This window comes from Nanorana parkeri, unplaced genomic scaffold (assembly GCF_000935625.1).
Source record: "Nanorana parkeri isolate BGI_ZX_2015 unplaced genomic scaffold, ASM93562v1 scaffold94, whole genome shotgun sequence".
NCBI lineage: Eukaryota > Metazoa > Chordata > Amphibia > Anura > Dicroglossidae > Nanorana > Nanorana parkeri.
Window position 1 is genome coordinate 2,309,541 of NW_017306362.1, and position 21,517 is coordinate 2,331,057.

The 21,517-nt window shown below is 45.5% G+C and overlaps 1 protein-coding gene across 1 annotated transcript in view; it reads right to left on the reverse strand.

Moving 5' to 3' along the window:
• The window catches only part of LOC108783958 (coiled-coil domain-containing protein 50-like), an 82,818-nt gene that overhangs the window by 42,264 nt on the left and 19,037 nt on the right, over window positions 1–21,517 (reverse strand). The window contains exons 3-5 of the mRNA XM_018552678.1: window positions 10,947–11,009; window positions 9,683–9,812; window positions 7,926–8,016 (exon numbers count right to left, since the gene is read on the reverse strand). Of these exons, the coding sequence (XP_018408180.1) occupies window positions 7,926–8,016; window positions 9,683–9,812; window positions 10,947–11,009 (284 nt within the window). The remainder of the gene's footprint in view (window positions 1–7,925; window positions 8,017–9,682; window positions 9,813–10,946; window positions 11,010–21,517) is intronic.

Consider the following 21,517-nt stretch of genomic DNA (forward strand, 5'->3'; position numbering starts at 1 on the left):
AGTCTTAAGCCAATAAAAAGTGGACAAAGGGAAAGTAACCAGTTTAATCATCTTGCTTCAGTAAAGTTGAACTCTGGGCTTTTTTTATAAAAAAATACCCTAGCAGTGGGGCTTCCCCTGTGCTGCAAGGGTTAGGTGGTCATTTATGCCTAGGAGACCGTACCTGATCCCTGCTCCCTCCAAGTTTAGCAACCAGGAGAAACCGGTCCCCGCAATCTTTTACCCACTTTGCTCTGAAGGTCTAAGGACTGCTGATGTCATCATGTCTAAGGCTGGGCACACATCTTACAACCATCACAAGACTTTTGTCTTGTGATGGTTGTAAGGTACTTCAAAAAACGTACGATCTGCCTATCTTGCATAGGCAGATCGTACTTGCGATGATCGCAAGCCACGCCCCTGATGGGCGGGCTTCCGAGGACTGCAATGCCGAACGGGCAGTGTGCGCTTGCGCACACCGGCCCGTCCGGCTTTTATCTTACGAACATGCTACACACCCGCCGATCATACGATGCTCGGCGGGTTTTGAAAAATGTCCGTAAGTTTAAAGTCATGCGACCTTACAGTAGTAGAGGTCGCACGGCTTCCACACACCTTACGATAATCGTACGATCGCGGGATTTCCCGCGATTATCGTAAGGTGTGTGGGACCTTAATGCAGGTTCCATAGACCTGCATTAGATATGAGGATGCCGAGAGATTTTCCACCAGCCAGAAAATGGGGGGTGAGCGCTGATAGGCAGGGGAGCTGGGATCAGGTAAGTAAAAGTGCTTTACTCCAGCCCCCCAGGCATAAATAAGCACTTTACCCTTCCACTCCTTTATTTTTTTTAACCTGGTGATCCTGCCAGTAACACGCTTCCTGTCCTAGGGCAACAATGCTCACCTACCGTACTCCACCTATGAAGCAACAGTGGTCACCCTAGGACAGGTAGTGTGCTAGAACTACAGAACACCTCTCCTTATCCCCAATATATTTAAAGAGGAGGTGTTGTGCAGTCCACAGAGAAAACTGGGAACGACGTAACTGATAACTTCATGGGCTCTGTGCTGACTGTTATCAGCTCACTTCATTTCTGGCAGGATCACCAGGTATTTTTTTGCACTTATTGAATTGCAATAACAAACAACACTTAATAGTAGATTTAACGTATAAAAAGGGGGCAAAAATCTGTGATGTTCACGTTTAGGATTTACATACACTTTCATTTTCTAAAAAAAGCCATACGCCACTTCTTATGCGATTGGCTCCCAACATTTGTTTTTTTCCTTATTACGGTAGTGGGACCAATCATAAAACTCTAGCAGGAAGTCCCTCCCACTCAGCACTCAGGAAGTAGCAAGTAAATTAACTCCATGTGTGAGCTTCACCGCAAACAGCAGTGGGTAAAACTGAGCTGGGAAGTTTGGTAAAGATGCCTCAAATGTAGATTAGTGACCTTAGAATGATTTTATTAGGGATGCATGTTTTTCAGTATAGAGTATGAGTACTCATATTTTGCTTTCGGTACTCGCCGATACAGAGTGCCAATGCTTCCGCTGTCATGGAGCCGGCTTTCCAGGCAATCAGGAAACCGGGCCATGGGTAATGACATGTCACCCGTCTTCCCGATTGCCTAGGAATGCGGCTCCATGTTGTTTGGCCGACTTGATTGTGATTGGCCAGGAAACCCGCTTCCCAGCCAATCAACATTGAGCCGGCTTCCCGGGCCAATCAGAAAGCCGGGAGGCCGGTCATTACTCGGCGCCCGGCTTCCCGATGGCCCGGGAAGCTGGCTCCATGTTCCCCTACGGCACTGCCGGTCACAGGAAATCTTCCCCTGACCGGTATCGGGGAAGGTATCGGAGCATTTCTAGGAGTACTCACCCAAATACTCTGTATCGGTATCGGAGCATCCCTATTTTTTACATTTTAGGAAGTTGATGGAAAGCCTTTTCTTTGCTTGCCATATATTGGGAGTTTTCCTGAAAACTTCAAGACAGCTTTTGATTGCAAAGATGCTGAATGAATTAAGGAATCCGTCCACCAACATTTGAGGTCTCTATAGCAGGGATGTTGCTTTGGTCCGTGTATGGCCAGCATCGACCACGAGTCAATCTCCATAGATTCACGTGCCCAGCTTGCCGTGGATGTATCTACTCACATAATGGCCCACCTCTCCTGCTTGCAATGGACTGCTGAGCTGTAAAGCCCCCCAGATCTTAATAAGCAAAAAATCAGCTGCTTTTATTAAAGCTGAATGTGCCACCAGCGCTATGGAGAAGTCCCTGGCACGTCCAGCGGAATTTCCAGAATCCAAGTCAAACAAGCCGCATCCGCCTGGCTGGCCCGAGAATTCTTGGTTATCGAAAATAATAAAATCTATTCACTGGGATACATTTTTATCTGCAAAATAAGCAGTTGCTAAATTTACTGCAAGTCTCTTAAACTGGGTCTCTGTGAAATCACCTGTGTGTTATAGTATCTCAGGGCTCACCATTATGTATTCAAAGAGAACAAAAAAGGAATGCGTATTTGTATCAAGGTGAATCTCGGCTCTTAAGTTGTTACAGTAGTGCAGTATTGCACATTAGGAGTGGCTGTGTGTGTACTTTATTCACTTGTTTTCTCTCCCCGTCATGTTCACCTATGCTGGCAAGCTGCAATATATGACTTCTTTGTTTTTGTTCTTGGGGTTTGGTACACTTTCAGGGGCGGATTTATAAATCTTCCCACCATCATATAGATGGGAGATGAAGAAGAGAAGCATAACAATTTCCTAGGCTCCTTAGCTCAATCTAGTGGCGGTAATGCTGTGTGAATGGCATTCTGTCAAAGATACCGGCACAGGGGACCCCACACCTGCGCAGGTACCCACACAGGCAGACCAAACACGTATGACCACACCGGACAGGGCAGAATGTATTATATACCGTTTATTAAAGAGCAACACTAAACACAACACCCAAAAGCAAACATAAATAAGTAACGTCAATAAGACTACAAGCAGGTAATGGCAACATGAGGACAAGCAGGTAATGGCAACAGGAGGTATCTAGGACTGCAAATGGGTAACCGGGCTCGGGACACAAACAGGGTTCAGAAATGCAAACAAGATTCAGGGTTCAGGACTGGTAACAGGACTCAGGACGGAAAGCAGGTTTCACCGGAAATGGCGACAGAACTGGGGACTTAGGATTCACAGGAAACAATACTGAGCCATCGTCCTGACTGTAGGGAGGGTTTAAATACCCTCCCAGGAAGCACCAGGTGATGGCTCAGTGCTGAGAGACTGGGAGACACCAGCAGGTGAGCACTGGAGCTGCAGGTTCCAGCGCCACCGGTGGTGGTCTGGCACCTAACAGTTCCTGGCTACCCGGAGACACCTGCAGGTGAGCACAGGAACTGCAGGGCTTAGCTCCAGTGCCACCTGGAGGCGCTCTGGATCCTAGCACATTCTCCAGCTATATGCTGGGTGGAAGATTGATAAATCAGTCCCTAAACCTTTACACCTTAAGCCAGGGCTTATTTACAATACAAGTGAAATTTGAGTGCTCCGAGCCACTGTTTCCCCATCCAAGACAACTGCATGGGGACGTTTGGAATGGCATTGAAGTGCATCTGAAAATGCATGTTAATGTGCACAAGCTTCGGCGCTATGCATCGGGGCATTTTGACAAGTACAAGTACTTGTCAAAATGCCCTGTATCGGGACATCCCTAGTGCCAACTATACTGCATGCATTTCGACTGCATTTGCTGCTGATTCTCCTGTGGGATAGAAGGCATCATAAGGTGCCATATCATGACAGTATTTTGGAAGCTTGACCTCCCTACCTCTCAGCAACATGGGGTCTTTAAAGTTCCTATGCGATGCCTTGTACTGCATTGTCGGATGTGGGGTCGGCATGCCCCCTTGCTTATTTTTCCAAAAGTCCAAGTTTGGATACTGCAAGTCTCCGGTGTTCACCAACTCCCTTTATCGCGACCTTTTCACAAGTCAATGGCACCCATCGGTACCTGCTGGCGACCGCTCTAAATGAGAGCCTTAACAGACTTGACAGGTCTCTGGCGTCTATGTTGGCGGTAAGCAGAATACCAGCCGCTCGCCCATGCGCTGTGAACATTTGCAGGTAAACACGCAGATTCCACATTAGGGTGGCATTTCAAGAACTGCAGAGTGACTCAGACTCTCCCAGCTGCTTGACCTGTTCCATAAACTGACGCCCACACACTGACAGGACCCATCCATCCTCAGAGAAAAGAGTTAGCGCTAAATTAGGAAAGCATTTCAAAATGTGCGGCTCGGAAGAGCGAGCACACAGAAAGAATGGGGTGAGGTTATCCGTGCAAACAAACCATGATAAATCCAAGGCATTAAATCTGATGCCAAAGCAACTTTAAAAGGGCAGCGCCAGCAAAACTGGTAAACATACTCCTACTGGAAAGCAAAACTGGTAAACATAAAGCCTATTTGCTTTCCAAAACATTAAGAAATTAATGCGCGTTGTCCTGTGATTCTCCTACTCCTGATGTGTGCAGCTGCATGGTATAAGAAGAGCAAGACTAATCAAAGCCTGAAGATTTGCAGAATTAGTGTCACTGCCCCGCCCAGCACTAGTAAACTACACCCACCCCATAGTCTCCTTCCTGTGCGATACAATCTAAGTACTGCCCACTTTTGCTCATCAGCCTCCAGGGAAGACATGCCCACTTCAAGCAAGGTTGCCGGTTTGAAGAAAACTGAACAGTTAAAACTGTATGTTTAACTCAGACTAAATGAGCATATGTGACACCTGGGAACACAACGCTTTTACTGCAACTCAATAGTGCACGCAGAGTATAAAACTTCATCCACTGGTATAAAGATCCTTAATCATTAGGAAATGGGACTGAGACTAACAATAGTGCTTGAAAGTATAAGGATATCCTGCAGACTCATTGTCTCGCCTATCCAGGGCCTGCTAGCGTAGCCAAAGCAGTCCCCGGAGGGGAAGTCTGGCGGCAACGTTGTCTATGAATGACACCCAGTAACTACCTGTCCTTTTTAGTGTGTGCAAGGAATTGCTTAAAGGATATTTCCACATTTGCAGCCAAATTTGAGAAACCCCCTCTATATGTTTGTTTTGTGTTCCCATTTACACAGCATGCCTAAAAATTATTTTTAAAAGATTTCTTCCTTTTTTAGCGGTTTCTTTGAAGCAGGATTACACACAGGACTCTATAGGCAGCTTCTAGTGGTAAGAATAGATGTCTGTGAGCTCATAAGGGACTGGCCGAGGGACAGTTTTGTAAAAGTTCATTAGCATGCATTGTCTTCAGGTCATTAACCATTTGTTAGGACAGTCCTTCCTGCTCATCTAGTTTACAAGTGATAATTAAATCTGCCAGCACAGTACAGACAGGGTTAATTTTTTGGAAAAAAAACTCACCCCAAACAGCGAGTGGGATTTTTCAGTCTTGAAGTTTGCAGAAATATCATCAAAAAAAAGGTAACCTTCAATTTTATCATTTTTTAAAATGTATTGGTATGTGAATGGGAACAGGAAACAATTGTATAGTAGGCGTTATCCTTATCTGGCTGGAAATACTGATGGGAGATTGGTGAGCCCCCGAAAAGCATTGACTATATCTTCATCTTCCTGATAACTGTGGAATCAGCAAAGTACTGTTCTGGACTCCTTAAGTGTGGTTTTGGTGCTCCTTGAATAAAACAGAATTCACAAACTAGGTGACTCGTGGACTTAGGGAGGACCCCATTTTTGTGGGTAGTGTCCAAACCCAGGCCATCAGTGGCGTAAGGGGATATTTTTAAATGTCCCCGGGAACATAAAATAAAACTTGTTCTTTTTTTTGTTGATACTACTCACCTTATTCCTGTATCCAACAACAAGCGCTATAGCTAAGTAAATAGGTGATAGCTATAGGGGTTGCTTCAGTTAGTAAGGTCTAGGTCCAGCCCAAAAAAATAAGGTCAGCTGTCTACCCGAATATACTGAATTACCAGATTTTCCATCAATTGGGTTTCTTCTTCCCCGATGGCACATTGGGCATATTCAAAGATGACAATGCCAGGATTCATCGGGCTCAGATTGTGAAAGAGTGGTTCAGGGAGCATGAGACATCATTGTCACACATGGATTGGCCACCACAGAGTCCAGACCTTAACTCCATTGAGAATCTTTGGGATGTGCTGGAGAAGACTTTACGCAGTGCTCAGACCCTCCCATCATCACTAGATCTCAGTGAAAAAATGAATGCAACTCCGGAGGGAAATAAATCTTGTGACATTGCATAAGCTTACTGAAACTAGGCTACAATGAATGTGTGCTGTAATCAAAGCTAAAGGTGGTCCAAGCAAATATTAGAGTGTGTGACTTTTTTTAAGGCCAGGCAGTGTATATGAGATATTAGCGGCTTAAATCATAGGCCCTTGTGTTTTTGCCCCCTGTTCTTTAACTATATAACCCCGTCTATTCTAACCCTCCTCCACTATATCCAAAACTTGAAAAAAATATAAAAAGTTTTGGCTTAACATACACTTTAAAGAAAGATTTTAGGTATGCATGCTAAATTAGGACAGAGTGACAGTGTCTACCTACCGATAGGCCACCACTACCCAACCGTTTGGACTTCTAGGCAGCGTAATGACATTCTCTGGAGGTGAAGCCCCTGATGACATCATTCCTTTACAATTCCCCTATTCAGAGTGCTGACAGATATAATCCTGACACCAGTACACATATCACGGGTGGTCCCTTCTCCCAGGCAGCATCTTTCAAAAGAATGCTGAAGGGCAGGAAGACTACATTTTATGGCTGGATTTCAGGTATGCATTTTTTTAATTACACCCCAGGGGGTCTGCATCTACACACTGATGATAGATGATCCCAAAGTCCCCTTTTTTAATGGCCATGAATGCTCAGAACGCCAGAACAGCTCAGATGCAGTTTAGTGTAGGTGGAATATGAAGTGACACCATCTACCACAAAAACGTACTCCCCCGTCCTTGTTGGCTCGACGTGTAAGGCAGATCTGTTTGTGCAGGCAGCCGGGATCTGGCGCCATGACAGCAGAATTTGTCTAAGCTTGAGAAGACTACCGGCTGTTACCAAGAAGATGTCGAGAGAGAGAGTTATGAGTTTACTTTTGGGGCTGCAAAGCTTCCTGGGTAAGCAAACTACATTTTTGCAGCACCTCGATGCAATCCCTTGGAAGTTCCATTCCAGTGGCTGCGGAAACCCCCCAGGTGGCCAATCTGTGTGGATAACATTTCAAGGGTTAGAGAACAACTCCACTAAGGCTTGCTTGTATCTTAAGTGGCAACAACTCTCACTGAAAAAAGAAAGAATATGGAAGTAATCTTACGGCGTCATTGAATGTGAAATATAAAAGTTCAAGTCTTAGGTTTGGCAGTTCCCCATTTTTACTTGTTCGGCATGTCTAGTTTAAGATTACCCATCTCCCATTAAACAATCAAAGTTTTCTTTTCTCCTTGTCTATCATTATACTGTTTTCCTGCATGTGCTGTGAAGAAACGTGATGTTGCAGATGGTGGAGCAGAGACACACGCTGTGCCAAGTAGCATGGGCCCTTGAACTGCAACACACCTGACTGGCTGAAACCAAGCCATTGTATTGAGATTGTAATCCATCACAAGAGCGAGCTTAGAGCGGTGACTACTTTACAAAACACACACAGGGACCATGGGGAACAAAAGTAGTCACCCTGCAGAAGGAAGGACAGTGTCAGCACCAATTCAGAGATTATTTGAGGATCTACAGCCGAGTAAGACACAAATAATATTTTTGTTAATAGTTAAGGTACCTGAATGTATTTTCAAGATTTAACTCCTGAGTTTAGCGTCACTTTAAAGGCAATATGTACCATTGACCATTAATGCTTCACATAAGAAACACGTAGATATACCACTTCAGTGACCTTACCTTGTCTTCCTCCTCTCTTTGCAGGCACTCCTGTGCTTTCCTCTGTAGCTCTTCCTGTACAGCTCGGGCGTACTCCGAGTCTAATTCTTCACTGTGGACGTACGACAATACATCATCAGAAAACCAGCTATGACAGAGCATATTACGCAATACACCTTCATCTCTAAAAGGGAACCTGAGCTCTAGAAACTATGCCAAAAAACGTAGTAGAGGTAAAGTAGAGGATAAAGGACTAGCCACCAGTATTTCTTATAAGCTCCCTGCAGCCTAGCTTTTCCCCATTAATGAATTGCTATGCCTTGTACTAAGCTGTGTCTGCGTGTGTAGGAGGCCATCTTGGTAGAGGAAGGACTTTTCTCTACCTGCCCCCTGATGACTGGTGGGGTAATATGAAAGGAGAGCTGTATAAAGCCCAGATTCACAGAATAGATGAAGCAGAAAAAAAAGGAGATGCTTGCATTGCCGGTTTCTCAGGTGCAGCTTCTGCTTCAGCAAGCAGCATACTAGTGACATCACCAAATCTCACCCCAAATCCCATGAGGCTAGCAGTCAAAAGCAGCAGTGACTGAGATCTCAACGTGTACACAGTGAGATCTTCAACGTGTACACCGAGGTTTGAATATTTTCCTCAACAAAAAGCAGCTGAGAGTGATGAGTTCCTATATAGATGCTTTCGACTGAACATGTCAACCCAGTCAAACGCTGCAGTAGACTTCAGGTTCTTTGCTTGAAGGGTACATTAAATAAAACCATGAAGGTGGGTAGGGGGGCTGCTATGGCCCATTGAGAGCAGCCAAAGGCAGGCACAACCCAAGTGGTAACCAACAGCCTGCGCAAACCTAGTCTATATATAAAAACAGTTCCGGATTAGCCACTGCACTCCATACAAATCCAAAGTATGACTAAAGGGCACTCACAGGTCTTGCAGCGGAGATAAGTCAAAGCATTATTGTCAAATGCTGATGCTTTGACTTATCTTCGTTGGAAGACCCATGAGTGCCTCTAGACCTGCTTTGGAGATACACATATACACACACAGAATAGTGGGCACCGCACTCAGATAATGAGTAAAAGCTGCCTGGGTAAACTCAAGGCAATTAAATACAAACGGTCCAGTGGAAGAGGCACTTGCGGGTCTTGTGATAAGGCTATATAGATACATGTATTTGGCGAATATATATATATATATACATACATATACACACACACACACACACACACACACAGGTGAAACTCGAATAATTAGAATATCGGGCAAAAGTAATGGCAGTAATTGCTGCAAAAGGGGCCCAAACCAAGTACTGAGTACATATGCATGCTTATACTTTTCAGAGGTCCGATATTGTTCTATGTACAATCCTTGTTTTATTGATTGCATGTAATATTCTCATTTTCTGAGATTGTGGATTTGGGATTCTCATGAGCTGTAAGCCATAATCATCACAATGATGACAAATCACGGCTTGAACTATCTTGCTTTGCATGTAATGAGTCTATCTCATATATTAGTTTCACCTTTTAAGTTGCATTAGTGAAATAAATGAACTTTGCACGATATTCTAATTATTCGAGTTTCACCTGTATATATATATATAAGTCAATTAGGTAAGTCTGCAAGAATAGCCCCCTTTACTTTACTTTTGATGTCACCAGAGTCTCTACAGGGATTTTTAGGGGGTTTCTGCACTACATTTCTGCTCCCCTAAACACCTTCCCAGACAAAAACAGATCCCAGACAACACGAAGCATACACTCACATTTGTTTCTGTTGCTCCAGGCTCAAGACTTTGCTCTGTTGATCTTCTTCATCCTGGAGTTTCTTCGCTATACGAATGTCCTTCTGGACTAGCTTATTCTTCCGGACGTTGGAGGCATAATGCTGCTCGACTAAATAGAATACAATGTACAAGCTGAGATACATTTACATAGACACAGGTCTAATGAGTAGATTTCCTCAAGAAAGGGCAAATCGATTTCTTTTTTTTTAATGTGACCCATTTATGTATTAAAGTGGGGGAGTCGCCCATTTACAATTCTGACCCTCAACACCACCTGCTGGGAAATCTGTATAACAATCATACAGATATAAGGGGCCTGTATGAGAACCATTATACTTGTAAGGACAGATCAGAATGTTGTGACACCACTGTTTGTATTGAAAAGCAACTACTACCGTGTTTCCCCGAAAATAAGACACTGTCTTATATTTTTTTGCCCCCAAAAAGCACAGTAGATCTTATTTTAAGGGGATGTCTTTTTTTTTTTAATGCACAACAAAATGTACAACAATCCAAAGTTATCTGGTGTCACTCCACCTGTCACAGCGCTATAGAGTAAGTATCGGCTAATGCGGCTCTGCTCCCTCCGCCACCGCAGCCTTGCTTTCTACAGCGCCGGCTTCCTTTGTCATCAGGGACAGCGGTGCAGCAGTGGGGACACCAGACAGTGGACAGCGCGGTAAAGTTCGGTACCATTTACCGGTACACATTACAGTACAGTACCTACTACATTAAGCAGTGCCTTCAGGGGGACAGCAGTTGGTGAAGTATGGTACTGGCGTGCTCCCCGTCCCTGCGCTGGCCGGAGGGAGTCCCAGTCATCCCCTTCATGCAGTATGTCCCCGCGGGCTGATACCATCTCTCCTGCTCTTCAAGTTCCCTCTCACATGCTACCACCAAACTAGGTCTTATTGTCGGGGTAGGTCTTATATTACAGGAATCTTGAAAAAATAGTGCTAGGTCTTATTTTCGGGCAAACAGGGTACAGGTCACAGCAGACAATCGGTGTTCAGACAGATACCGACAATGGTGGGTTATCAGAGAAGATTTGTAACCCCTGAGGGACAGACATCTACCTAATCCACAGACATGAGAGATTTACCAGTCTCGCCAAACAAATTTAAATGGGGCTACTGTATCATACTCAGGGGTCCCTTAAAACTATTTGAAATGTTGATACCCATAAAAGGAGTGGTGTGAAGAGCACCGCGTGCATTGTTTTTAGTGCAATGGCTTAACTTACTTTCCTGTTCCTGTAAGCAGTGTGCCAAGGCCCCGTCTTCCAAAACTGCAAATTCCCGACAAACTGCAAAGACACAAACATAAAGCTATGAATGATGGTGCCGAGTACTATATTTAGCGAACATTTACTAATCATAAGTCATTTACTAATGATGACCAAAAGCAAAAAAGAGTTTGGTTCACACTATGGCGATCCGTGACCACGCGGCAATCATGCAGAAAACTGCGCAGATGGCCGCGCGGTCATGGAATCGCCCACCGCTGCCGATCACGCTGGCGGTGCATTATTTAACTGCGAATTGCGCCGGACCAGGGGGTAGGGAGACGATTTCTGACAAGGTCGGGGCGAGGGGTCATCTATGACAGGTACATGAGCCATGGGGTGGGGGTCATCTGTTACAAGTACCTGAGGCTCGGAGGTCATCTGTGAAATATATGTGAAAAATTAATCTGGTCTCAAAGTATACCTCAAGAGCCAGCGCAGTACATGAACAAAAAAACAAACGCAGACAATGACTACTAATATCAAATTAGCAAGTTAAAGAAGAACTCGGGGTAAATAAAATCTTAACCCTTGCAGTGGAGCTACCCGCAAACTGCAATGTGCTCGTTTTGCTAAAATAACAGAGACATACTCACCCATACCAGGATCCTGGCCGGCTCCTATACCGGTCCCATCAGCCTTGCTCCCTCTCTACTCCTGCGGTCTAAGGTCCTGTGAGTCATCAAATGCTATGCAGTGTATAGGACGTGAAGATGCCACGTAACAATCCATCACTGGAGCGGAGGAGGAGACAGGCTGAAGGGACCGGTCTAGGAGTCAGCCAGGATTGTGCTTCAGTGAGTACATCTGTTATTTTAGCTCCGTAGGCAAAATGAGCACTTAGCCCTTGCAGTGCCGGGGTAGTCCCACTGCAACGGTCAAGATTTTATTTGCCTTAAGTTCTTCTTTAAAGTGCACGTAAACCCAAAACCCATTTTTCAGCATGCTTTCACTGTATATAGCTGTCTTAAGCAAATCACTTTTTGCATATCTGTTGCAAAGTTTCTTACCTGGAGATCCTGAGTAACAGCGCTTCCTGCTGCATGGTGACAACGCTAAGCCACTGCTTCACATTTAGCAGTAGTGTTGTCAGCCAGCCGTGAATGCCTTTTCAGCCTATCAAGGCTATCAGAGGCTGCTAACTGTGGGGCAGTGGCTCAGCATTGTCAGCCTGCAACAGGAAGGATCTCAGGGTAAGAAACAATGTCACCAAAAATTATGTATACTGGAAGAAGTGGTGGCAAACGCACAAAAAGAGATCTCGGGTTTTACATACTGTACATGAAGCTACAATAAAAAGGTGGTGCTTGTTGTAAAAGGTCACAAAAGGCTTTCTGAAAACAAAATAAGAGAAGACAAAGTAACCCTGAACAGCAAATACCTTAGCGGCAGAAGGAATTTTCCAACGGTGTGCAAACAATGGCTTTGTGGGGCTGAGTCATGTTATCAGACAGACATACACTCGGCGCAGCATACAAGACCAGGCAAGTGACCTCCTCTGTTTGTGTAGCTCTATTGACATCTTAATGTGAAAGTATGTGCTTATTAAATGACTCCGTGTCAGTGGCGCGGTCTTATGTTTTGAAAAATACCTCCTATATGAATATTCGTCCCCCCGCGCCCTCCCCCCCCAGGCAATCAGGATTTCCAGGTCTGCTACACAGGTGATTTCTTCATCATGAACCGACAAACACTCCAAACTTTCTCTAGACGGGATTGTAGGTGTTCTAACATGTAGCTGTGAATGGGACTCGCTGCATGGGGTACAGGCAGCAGCAGTAGTCCTAACAGATGTGGCATTGTGTAGCTAAAAAGGGAACTTACAAGAACTCCCAAAAACATTTTATTAACCCTTGCAGTGGGTTAAACTTAAAGTGATATTAAAAAGGCAAAAAAATGTTTCCCTCCCCCTATGTAAATGTTTGCACTTACCTTAAATGATGTCTTTTTCCGATCTTCCTCTTCTTTCCCCATGTTTTCATCTGTCCCTCCAGCGGTGTGACGTCACTCCGATCCAGCGCTGACTGCTCTGTCTCTCTGATCCAGCGGTGTCTGCATGCGGGTGCACGCGTCCATAGACTTACCTTGCGTCTCTGCTCGTCTCCCGGCCGAGAATCGGAACTGCGCATGCGCCCGCCCCAAGATCCTTTGCGGCCGTACGAGCAGTTCCTGATTCTGGGCGCGGGAGCGAGCAGCGATAACGAGGCAAGTTTAAAATGATTTTAAGCGGTTTTTGGGTTTTTTTTTACACTTCTTGCCTATATCTACTGCATGCAAGCAGTAGATATAAGCCAAAAAAAAACGGAGGGTTTAGAACCCCTTTAACTCTTGCACTGCAAGGGTTCATTTGTGTCTAGGTGCAAAATAATAAAGTTATACTCACCCAAAACTCCAAGCTGGCCAGCCGGCCCAGCGCTCCCTCCAGCCCGTCTCCTCCTCCCTGCAGCATTGGAATGTTACTCAGCATCCTCACATCTGTGCATTAGCGTTCCTCAGGAATGTTACACTGCAAGGCCTCTAACCCACAGGAAAGTTACTCTGAGTGGACTTGAACCCTCAGTAGTGGGACTTGAACCCACTTCTCCTGGTAGGACTTAACTCGAATCTGTGTATAGATGTTGATGATTTACGGGACCTTAAACTGCTGCAGAGGAGGGGGAGAGACGTTGGAAGGACCGGTGTAAGAAGAAGCCAGCTCAGAGCTTCCAGTGAGTATAACTATTTATTTTTTTAAATCCTGGACAGAAACAAGCACTTAAAGTAGAATTAAAGTCTTTTTTTTTTTGGGGGGGGGGGGGGATGTATCTACTGCTAGTTTACTACTAGGTTAACCACTTGCTGACCGGGGTGTTAAACCACCATCCTGTCCGGGGCATTTTTCAGTATTCAGCGCTGCGATACTTTGACTGACATTTATTCCATCATGCAACGCTGTACTGAAATTAATTTTATTCCATTTTTTAGGGACAGATAGAAAAAAGTGAAAATTTTGAAAAAAATAACAGTTTTCCCTACATATATAATGTATAAAACATTAACCTTTACCCAATTTTTTGGTAAAATATAAAATACAGGGTCACATGAGGTAAAGACACCAACATGTCAAGCTTTAAAAAGAAAAAAGGTGACGCTTTAAAAGCTTTTACTGCTCATCAATTTAGTGTTATATGCGATTGATGGCTCTAGAATTATTGCCCTCACTGCGACGTTCGCAGCGATATGTAACATGTGTGGCGTAATGGTTGTTTACGCACATAGGCGCACCCGATGCATATTTATGTTTATAAGTGCGTGCACGTGGGGGCGGGGGACTTACAACTTTTTGGGGTGTTTTTTATTTTTCTTTAATGCGTTTTATTTTTTTACACTTTTCACTCAGCCTCATAATCTGAGCCGACCTGTGACAATGAAACAGTCACAGGTCGGCTCAGTAGATCGGGGAGTGAACACATACCGTCCCTCGCTCACTTCTCGATCTATCCTTGCAGAGAGCCGTGACTGTCACTCACGGCTCCCTGCAGGGATTCCCCCCCTCCCCTGTCTGATCCTCCAGCGCTGACTGGCGAAACGGACGGGGGAGGGGGCGGGCACAGCTGGCTCTGCCTCTGGATAGGCAGAGCCAGCTGTCAATCCCGCCACTGGGTGGATCCAGACAGTATTGTCGGGATCCGTCCCGGCTGCGGCGTCTCAGTATACCGCGAGCTGTAGCTCGCGGTATACTGAGCTTTGGGTCACGGGAGCACGCTAGTTTGTGTCCTCCCATTACCCTTAAGAGAACTATGGGGAAAAGCCCTGACCCCATAGTTCTCCTTTAACTTGATTGCCATCACATGCAACACAATGGTTTTGCTTTACTGCTCCTTCTCACAATGCAAGTCTTGGGAGTCAGCTGACTTACTGAAAACAATGCTCACCCAATGTGGCCAATATCAAATATCAACAGCCATTAAAGAGACACTATCACTTGCCCATTCAGGGTCTCTTGATAAACCCCCTCATCCCCCACACCTAGCCATGTATACTCACCTATCTATATATTCACCCAGGTGGATGACATCATTGTTCACCACCCCCTGGCGATTGGCAGCTCAGGCTCAATTATTGTCACACGGGGGAGGTCACATGCTCCACCATACTCAGGAGCCCCATTGTGGTATCAGTAGACTCGGTCACTGTGCCATGACTAGGAGGGGCAACGGTGTCATTTAAAGGGTCAGATTTGATGGATCGCTTGGCCTTTTTCTGACATCACCCGGCTATTTGTCTAGTGTCTCTTTAAGCAGAGACTCAGTCATTACACCTGCTGAAAGCTGACCATCTGTAGGGGATTTGAATTTGTCGACAGATCTGGAACGTCCCTTTAAGAAGCAGCGGCTGCCGCAGAACGCAATAGAGCAGGGAAGGGCACAGGGCCACTTCTGCCAAAGAGAAGCACACACAAGCCCTTGTCCACACCAGCAGATGTTCGGTGAGGTCATGGTGAAGATGAGAAACTAAAAGGCCCCAGTAATGGACTAAGTACCCGTGTTACACAAGAGATTACAGTGAGATCATGGAATGAATACGAGTACTGCCAAGACACTCAATTAAACTGTATGTTTCCCAAAGACCAGGCTTTATTTATAAACTAGAAAGTAAATTATCTAATTTGTCTTACACCCCCTCCCTCTCAGAACTAACATTACATTACAAACCCACAAAAAGGAACCAAAAATATGTTAGAGTTCCTTAAAGGGTCACTCCACCAAGAACTGATATATTTTAATTATAGATAGAGCCTAGTGGGCTAAGTCAGCCCCATCGGTCTTGGATGCTTCAACACTGCGATCTCCTGGCCATAATCCCAACTCTTTTCCTGTCCACTTGGAAATTGTCCCGGCTCACCTTTTTGTCCAAGTTCCTCATCTTACATTCTGCATAATATATAAATCAAAAAAATCCAACAGAGAGCGGGACTCCTCATAATGGCACTTGGGTGTATTTTTACCAAGCATTTGCACTGCCTGGCCAAAAAAAAAAAAAAGTCACCACCTGATTACGTGCAGTGTTATGATCTGGGGTTGCTTCAGTTGGACAGGTTCAGCAACATTATGCCCCCAAAAATGAGGTCAGTTGCCTACCTGAATATACTGAATGTCCAGGTTTTTCCATCAATGGATTTTTTTTCTTCCCTAATGTCACATTAGGCATATTCTAAGATGACAATGCCAGGATTCATCGGGCTCAGATTGTGAAAGAGTGGTTCGGGGAGCACGAGACATCATTTCCACACATGGATTGGCCACCACAGAGTCCAGACCTTCACCCCATTGAGAATCTTTGGGATGTGCTGGAGGTCCAACTGTTCCATCATCACTACAAGATCTTGAACAATGATTGCAACACTGGATGGAAATAAGTGCCGTGATTATGCATAAGCTTATCGAAACGATGACACCGCGAATGCGTGCTGTAATCAAAGCTAAAAGGTGGTGCAACAAAATATTGTGTGGCCTTTTTGGGGCCAGGCAGTGGATGTGTACTCTTTTGCATTTTCAAATGCACTTTTATGCAAAATTGAAAGCAAACATTCGATAACAGAGATTTTCCATGGTGAACATGAGCTAAACTCCCATGCTCGTACTCCCCCAAATGCTCTGATGCCTAGCCCGATACTTCCGATATCAGGAAGCTGGGCAGATTGTAATACACGCTGCCCGACTTCCCGATTGGCCAGGAAGCTGGCTCCATGGCAAATCAGTAAGCCCTGCAGCATGTAATGACTCGCTGCCCGGCTTCCTGATTGGTCGGGAAGCTGGTTAATCAAGAAGCCAGGCGCCGTTTAATGACGCGGTGCCCAGCTTTCCGATTGCCCGGGAAGCCGGCTTCATGCTCCCTCGCCACCTCATGACGAGGGAGCATGGAGCCGGCTTCCCGGCCACTCAAGAAGCCGGGAGCCGCATCATTACACGGTGCCCGGCTTCCCGATTGGCCAGGAAGCCGGCTCAATGCTTTATCTTCACCTAGCGATGAGAAGCATGGGGACGGCTACTAATCGGGAAGCCGGGTGGCGAATCTTTACACACCTCCTGGCTTCCTTTAAAAGGGAGTTAGGGAAGGAACTAAGTCCCCCTGTTTGCTGGATTGGAACCCAATAGCATGGAACAATACCAGAAGGAGAGGTACAAGATAGGATGATCCAAAATGCGTTGTCAGAGTAAAGTCTGGGTCGAGGCAGGCAGCGAGTATCATAAAACGGGGAGACAAGCCAGGGGTTGATAACCAGGAGATCCAAATAGCAGGAAAGAAAGACAGGAAACGAGACGTTGTAGCTGCTTTGGGAATGGCAGAATAACTCAGCAACAAGTCTTGGCGCATGGCTGAAATTTTAACCCAGCAGGGGCCAGCGACGCCCCCGTTGTCTGGCAACAAGCCACAGGTCCCTGGGAACCAATGGGACGGCTAGGAAAAAAGGAGTGCTCGCAAGGTACTCCCTGACAATGATCAGCAACCGAGGCAACTAAGAAGCCACGGCAGCGTCACATGTGCACATTACGAATGCGCGCAGCCCCAACCTGCCGCCGGGCACCAAAGCCCCCCAAGAAGGACCCTACAATCTCCACTGTACCCGCCTACAATCTCCACCGTACCCGCAGGACCTCAGGTAAGAGGGCACCCCATGTCCCACAACAAAAGGACTTCCGGTATCAGAGAGTACCGGAAAATAAAAAAAATATCGGTACTCGATACCGAAATACCGGTATCGGTGCGTCCCTACTAAAAATCTGTGTTACGTGTGATGGGCCCGCTGCAAAGCATACAAATCCTACCTGGCACCATGGCTCCTACACATAACGCTGAGCTTCCAGGCACTGTGGGAGGAGTGACGGTAGGGAAGTGCTCCGGTCACATCCACACGCCTCCTCACTATTGCCCATTCAGAAAACGCCTTGTATTTTCCCTCAAAGAATGCAAGGTGTTCGTGATTGCAGGACAAAAAGAGGTCACAGTCCCGCCCCCTCCAGAAAATGATTCTATTTCACAAATGATGTACGCTGTGACATCCTTTTCTTTGAATAAATAATTAAGTCAAAACAAATAAAAAGACATTTTAGAATTTTTTTTAAACCAGATAATATATTTCATACTCCGTGTCAAGTCTAGACTAGTCTGCTATTTATTACTCATCTAACCAGATGAGCAAGAACAACATTTAGATTTGTTTCCAATAGTAACACTTCTCGCACTGGGCCGCAAGCATCAAACGGTCCTAAAAAGTAAAGTGACTCTGTCGCCTATAGCAACCAGACCCAGTCGTCATTTCTCTTTGGAAACGGAAAAAGTGTATGAATGTGATTGGGTGGTTGTTAAAATCCATTATCACAACCTTTGGTATTTTCACCCCACTGCCTGGAAACAAACTGAAATGAAGTTTAAAAACAATTAACGTTAATTTGGGGAATTTTGTCAGGAAACTTTGTTTTTCTATAAATAACCCCGAAGTTAATGAACAGACTCACTTAATGTCTGAATAAACTTTACTCCCGCTGAACAGAGGAAAAGAAGCTTCATAAGGTCAGAGCAGGAATTTAAAAGGGCCCATTTCCTTTCACTCATCTCCTGACACCACCGAACAACATTAAAAGTGAAAAGCAGAGAGCTTGTGGCCAAACAATAGTCTGTCGGAGAGAGAAACGAATGCAGAAGAAAAATAGAATGCCACAGCTCACCAATGGAGAGAAATAAGGAGAGAGAGAGCGCGCGCAAAAGAGAGGAGAGAGAGAGCGCGCAAAAGAGAGGAGAGAGAGCGCGAGAGAGAGCGCGCGCAAAAGAGAGAGAGCGCGCGCAAAAGAGAGAGAGCGCGCGCAAAAGAGAGAGAGCGCGCGCAAAAGAGAGAGAGCGCGCGCAAAAGAGAGAGAGCGCGCGCAAAAGAGAGAGCGCGCGCAAAAGAGAGAGAGAGCGCGCGCAAAAGAGAGAGAGCGCGCGCAAAAGAGAGAGAGCGCGCGCAAAAGAGAGAGAGCGCGCGCAAAAGAGAGAGAGCGCGCAAAAGAGAGAGCGCGCAAAAGAGAGAGCGCGCAAAAGAGAGAGAGCGCGCAAAAGAGAGAGCGCAAAAGAGAGAAAGCGTGCGCAAAAGAGAGAAAGCGCGCGCTCAAAAGAGAGAAAGCGCGCGCTCAAAAGAGAGAGCGCGCAAAAGAGAGAGAGAGCGCGCAAAAGAGAGAGAGAGCGCGCAAAAGAGAGAGAGCGCGCGCAAAAGAGAGAGAGCGCGCGCAAAAGAGAGAGTGCGCGCGCAAAAGAGAGAGCGCGCAAAAGAGAGAGTGCGCGCAAAAGAGAGAGTGCGCGCAAAAGAGAGAGCGCAAAAGAGAGAGAGCGCGCGCAAAAGAGAGAGAGAGCGCAAGAGAGAGCGCAAGAGAGAGCGCGCAAGACCAATAGCGTGAGAGAGAGCTATAGCGAGCAAGAGCAAAGAGAGTCAGGGAGGGGAGAGAAGGAAGGTAAGGTAAGGAAAGGAACGAAACCTCTCCATCAGCAATTGGACGGTGCGTGGGATAACAGGGCCTCTTAGCACTTACATACATATCAGGGAGCGTGCCAACCTCAAATTATTTGGAGCTGCAAAACATTATTGTTACACAGCAAGGTTCGTGTGTTTTATAAACAAAGACTACAAGATCAACACCCTGAAATTACTAGTTAGCTTTATTTAGGAAAACATTACAGCATCCTGAGAAAGCCATGATTTACAATTCAGAAATCAGATGGTCCTTAGGTAACAAAAGTGTCAGCGTGAAGATACCCACCAATCAGATTCACACCTGGCATGGGAGAGAGATGACCGAAAATCTGAAAAGTCTGAATCCGATTGGCAGCCGAGGGTCTACAAAGAAGGTTAAACATTCTGACACCAATTCTTGTGCTGCTGCCTAAAATGCTAAAGAGCAGGTAGCCAAACGTTGTCCCTCCCGCTGTTGTGGGACTACCAAGTCCCATAAGGCATTGCAAGACTGACAGCCACAAGCATGATGGGATTTGTAGTTTTACCACAGCTGGAAATTAAATGATGATGATGATTATTATTATACAGGATTTATAAATCAAAATGGTAAGGAGGGCCCTGCCTGCGACAGCTTCCAATCTAATAATTTTATAGCGTACGGCCAGCTTTAGACTGAGATTTCAATACTCGTATCAACCTCCTTGCAACTCCCATTCAGGTAAACATTACACTAGTAACCTAACATCCTGTATGTGCATAATGAAAACTACGAAGACTGCTCTGTGTTATGTATGGAAGAATCAATCAATCAATCAATGCATGATCACATGACTCTCAGACAGAATGGATTTGCACTGAGCACACATCACACACCACGCAGTGGTGAGCCAGTGACAGTTATATATGTTTGGCTTCCCTTTTGTGACTGTGAGAAGGACAGAAGATTGTTTGCACATGTGTAACGTGAGAAGAAACGCACCATCTAAAACACGGTGCTGCTGTTGAATGGTGTATGTGTATAAATCACTGGCCTAATGAAATACAGGCACTGACACACACAGATATAAGGAATGCCGCTTTGTATACTCCCTATAATTGCTTCAAGACAGCACTGTATACCAGGTTACAGAATCCATCATCTCATAAATAAAAAAAAAGAGGAAGTATGGTCTTCAATGCATCTAAAGCGCATAACTCTACTTTGTGTGCACCAAATGCCTCATCGCTGTGCCGTCCATAGCATGTGTAGACAGCAGAGCTGTGGGAGGGAGCCAGCATGCCCCACCCACTACAGTCACCCTGCACCAGAAGAGAGAGTGCAGCAGTAACCGGTCTTTATTACAGGAGGGGGCGGAGACAAGACCAAATCACCTGCACAAGAAGAGAGTGCAGCAGTAACCGGTCTTTATTACAGGAGGGGGCGGAGACAAGGCCAAATCACCTGCACAAGAAGAGAGAGCAGCAGTGAGCGGTCTTTCATTACAGGAAGCTCCAAGTCTCACACTGGATTACAACACAGATCTGGAAGAAATACACAAAGCTCACCAAGATTTAAGGAAGAATACACATGACTCTTGTATTTAGATAATATTTGCTTATCCTGGAGTTCAGATTTAAAAAAAGGGTATGTCAGATTTAAAGGGTATGTCAAGCCAAAGCGTTTTTTGTTTTTTTAGGTTTTTACTTGGTAAGGATTTTGTTTTCTGGGGCTACTTCGGCTCCACAAGGAATTATTTTCATCGAAAAGGGGTGATCCATTCTGGGAGGAAAAAAAACAACTTAGAAATACCTTGCCGCACTCCTTAACGGGAAGCCCCAAACTGGATGAGGGGGGTGCTCGCAGTGACCGCGGATGGCGCCGTTAAATAGCACAAAATGAACGAATGTCACCAGCACACCATTAGTATTGAAGTCCAAAGTGTTCGTTTATTGGAACCTTATGTCACCAGAACCAGAGAAGTCCTGGTGATATGACGTTCCAATAAACTAACACTCTGGACTTCAATACTATTGGTGTGCTGGTGCCATTTATTCATTTCGTGCCATTCTGGGGGGGGGG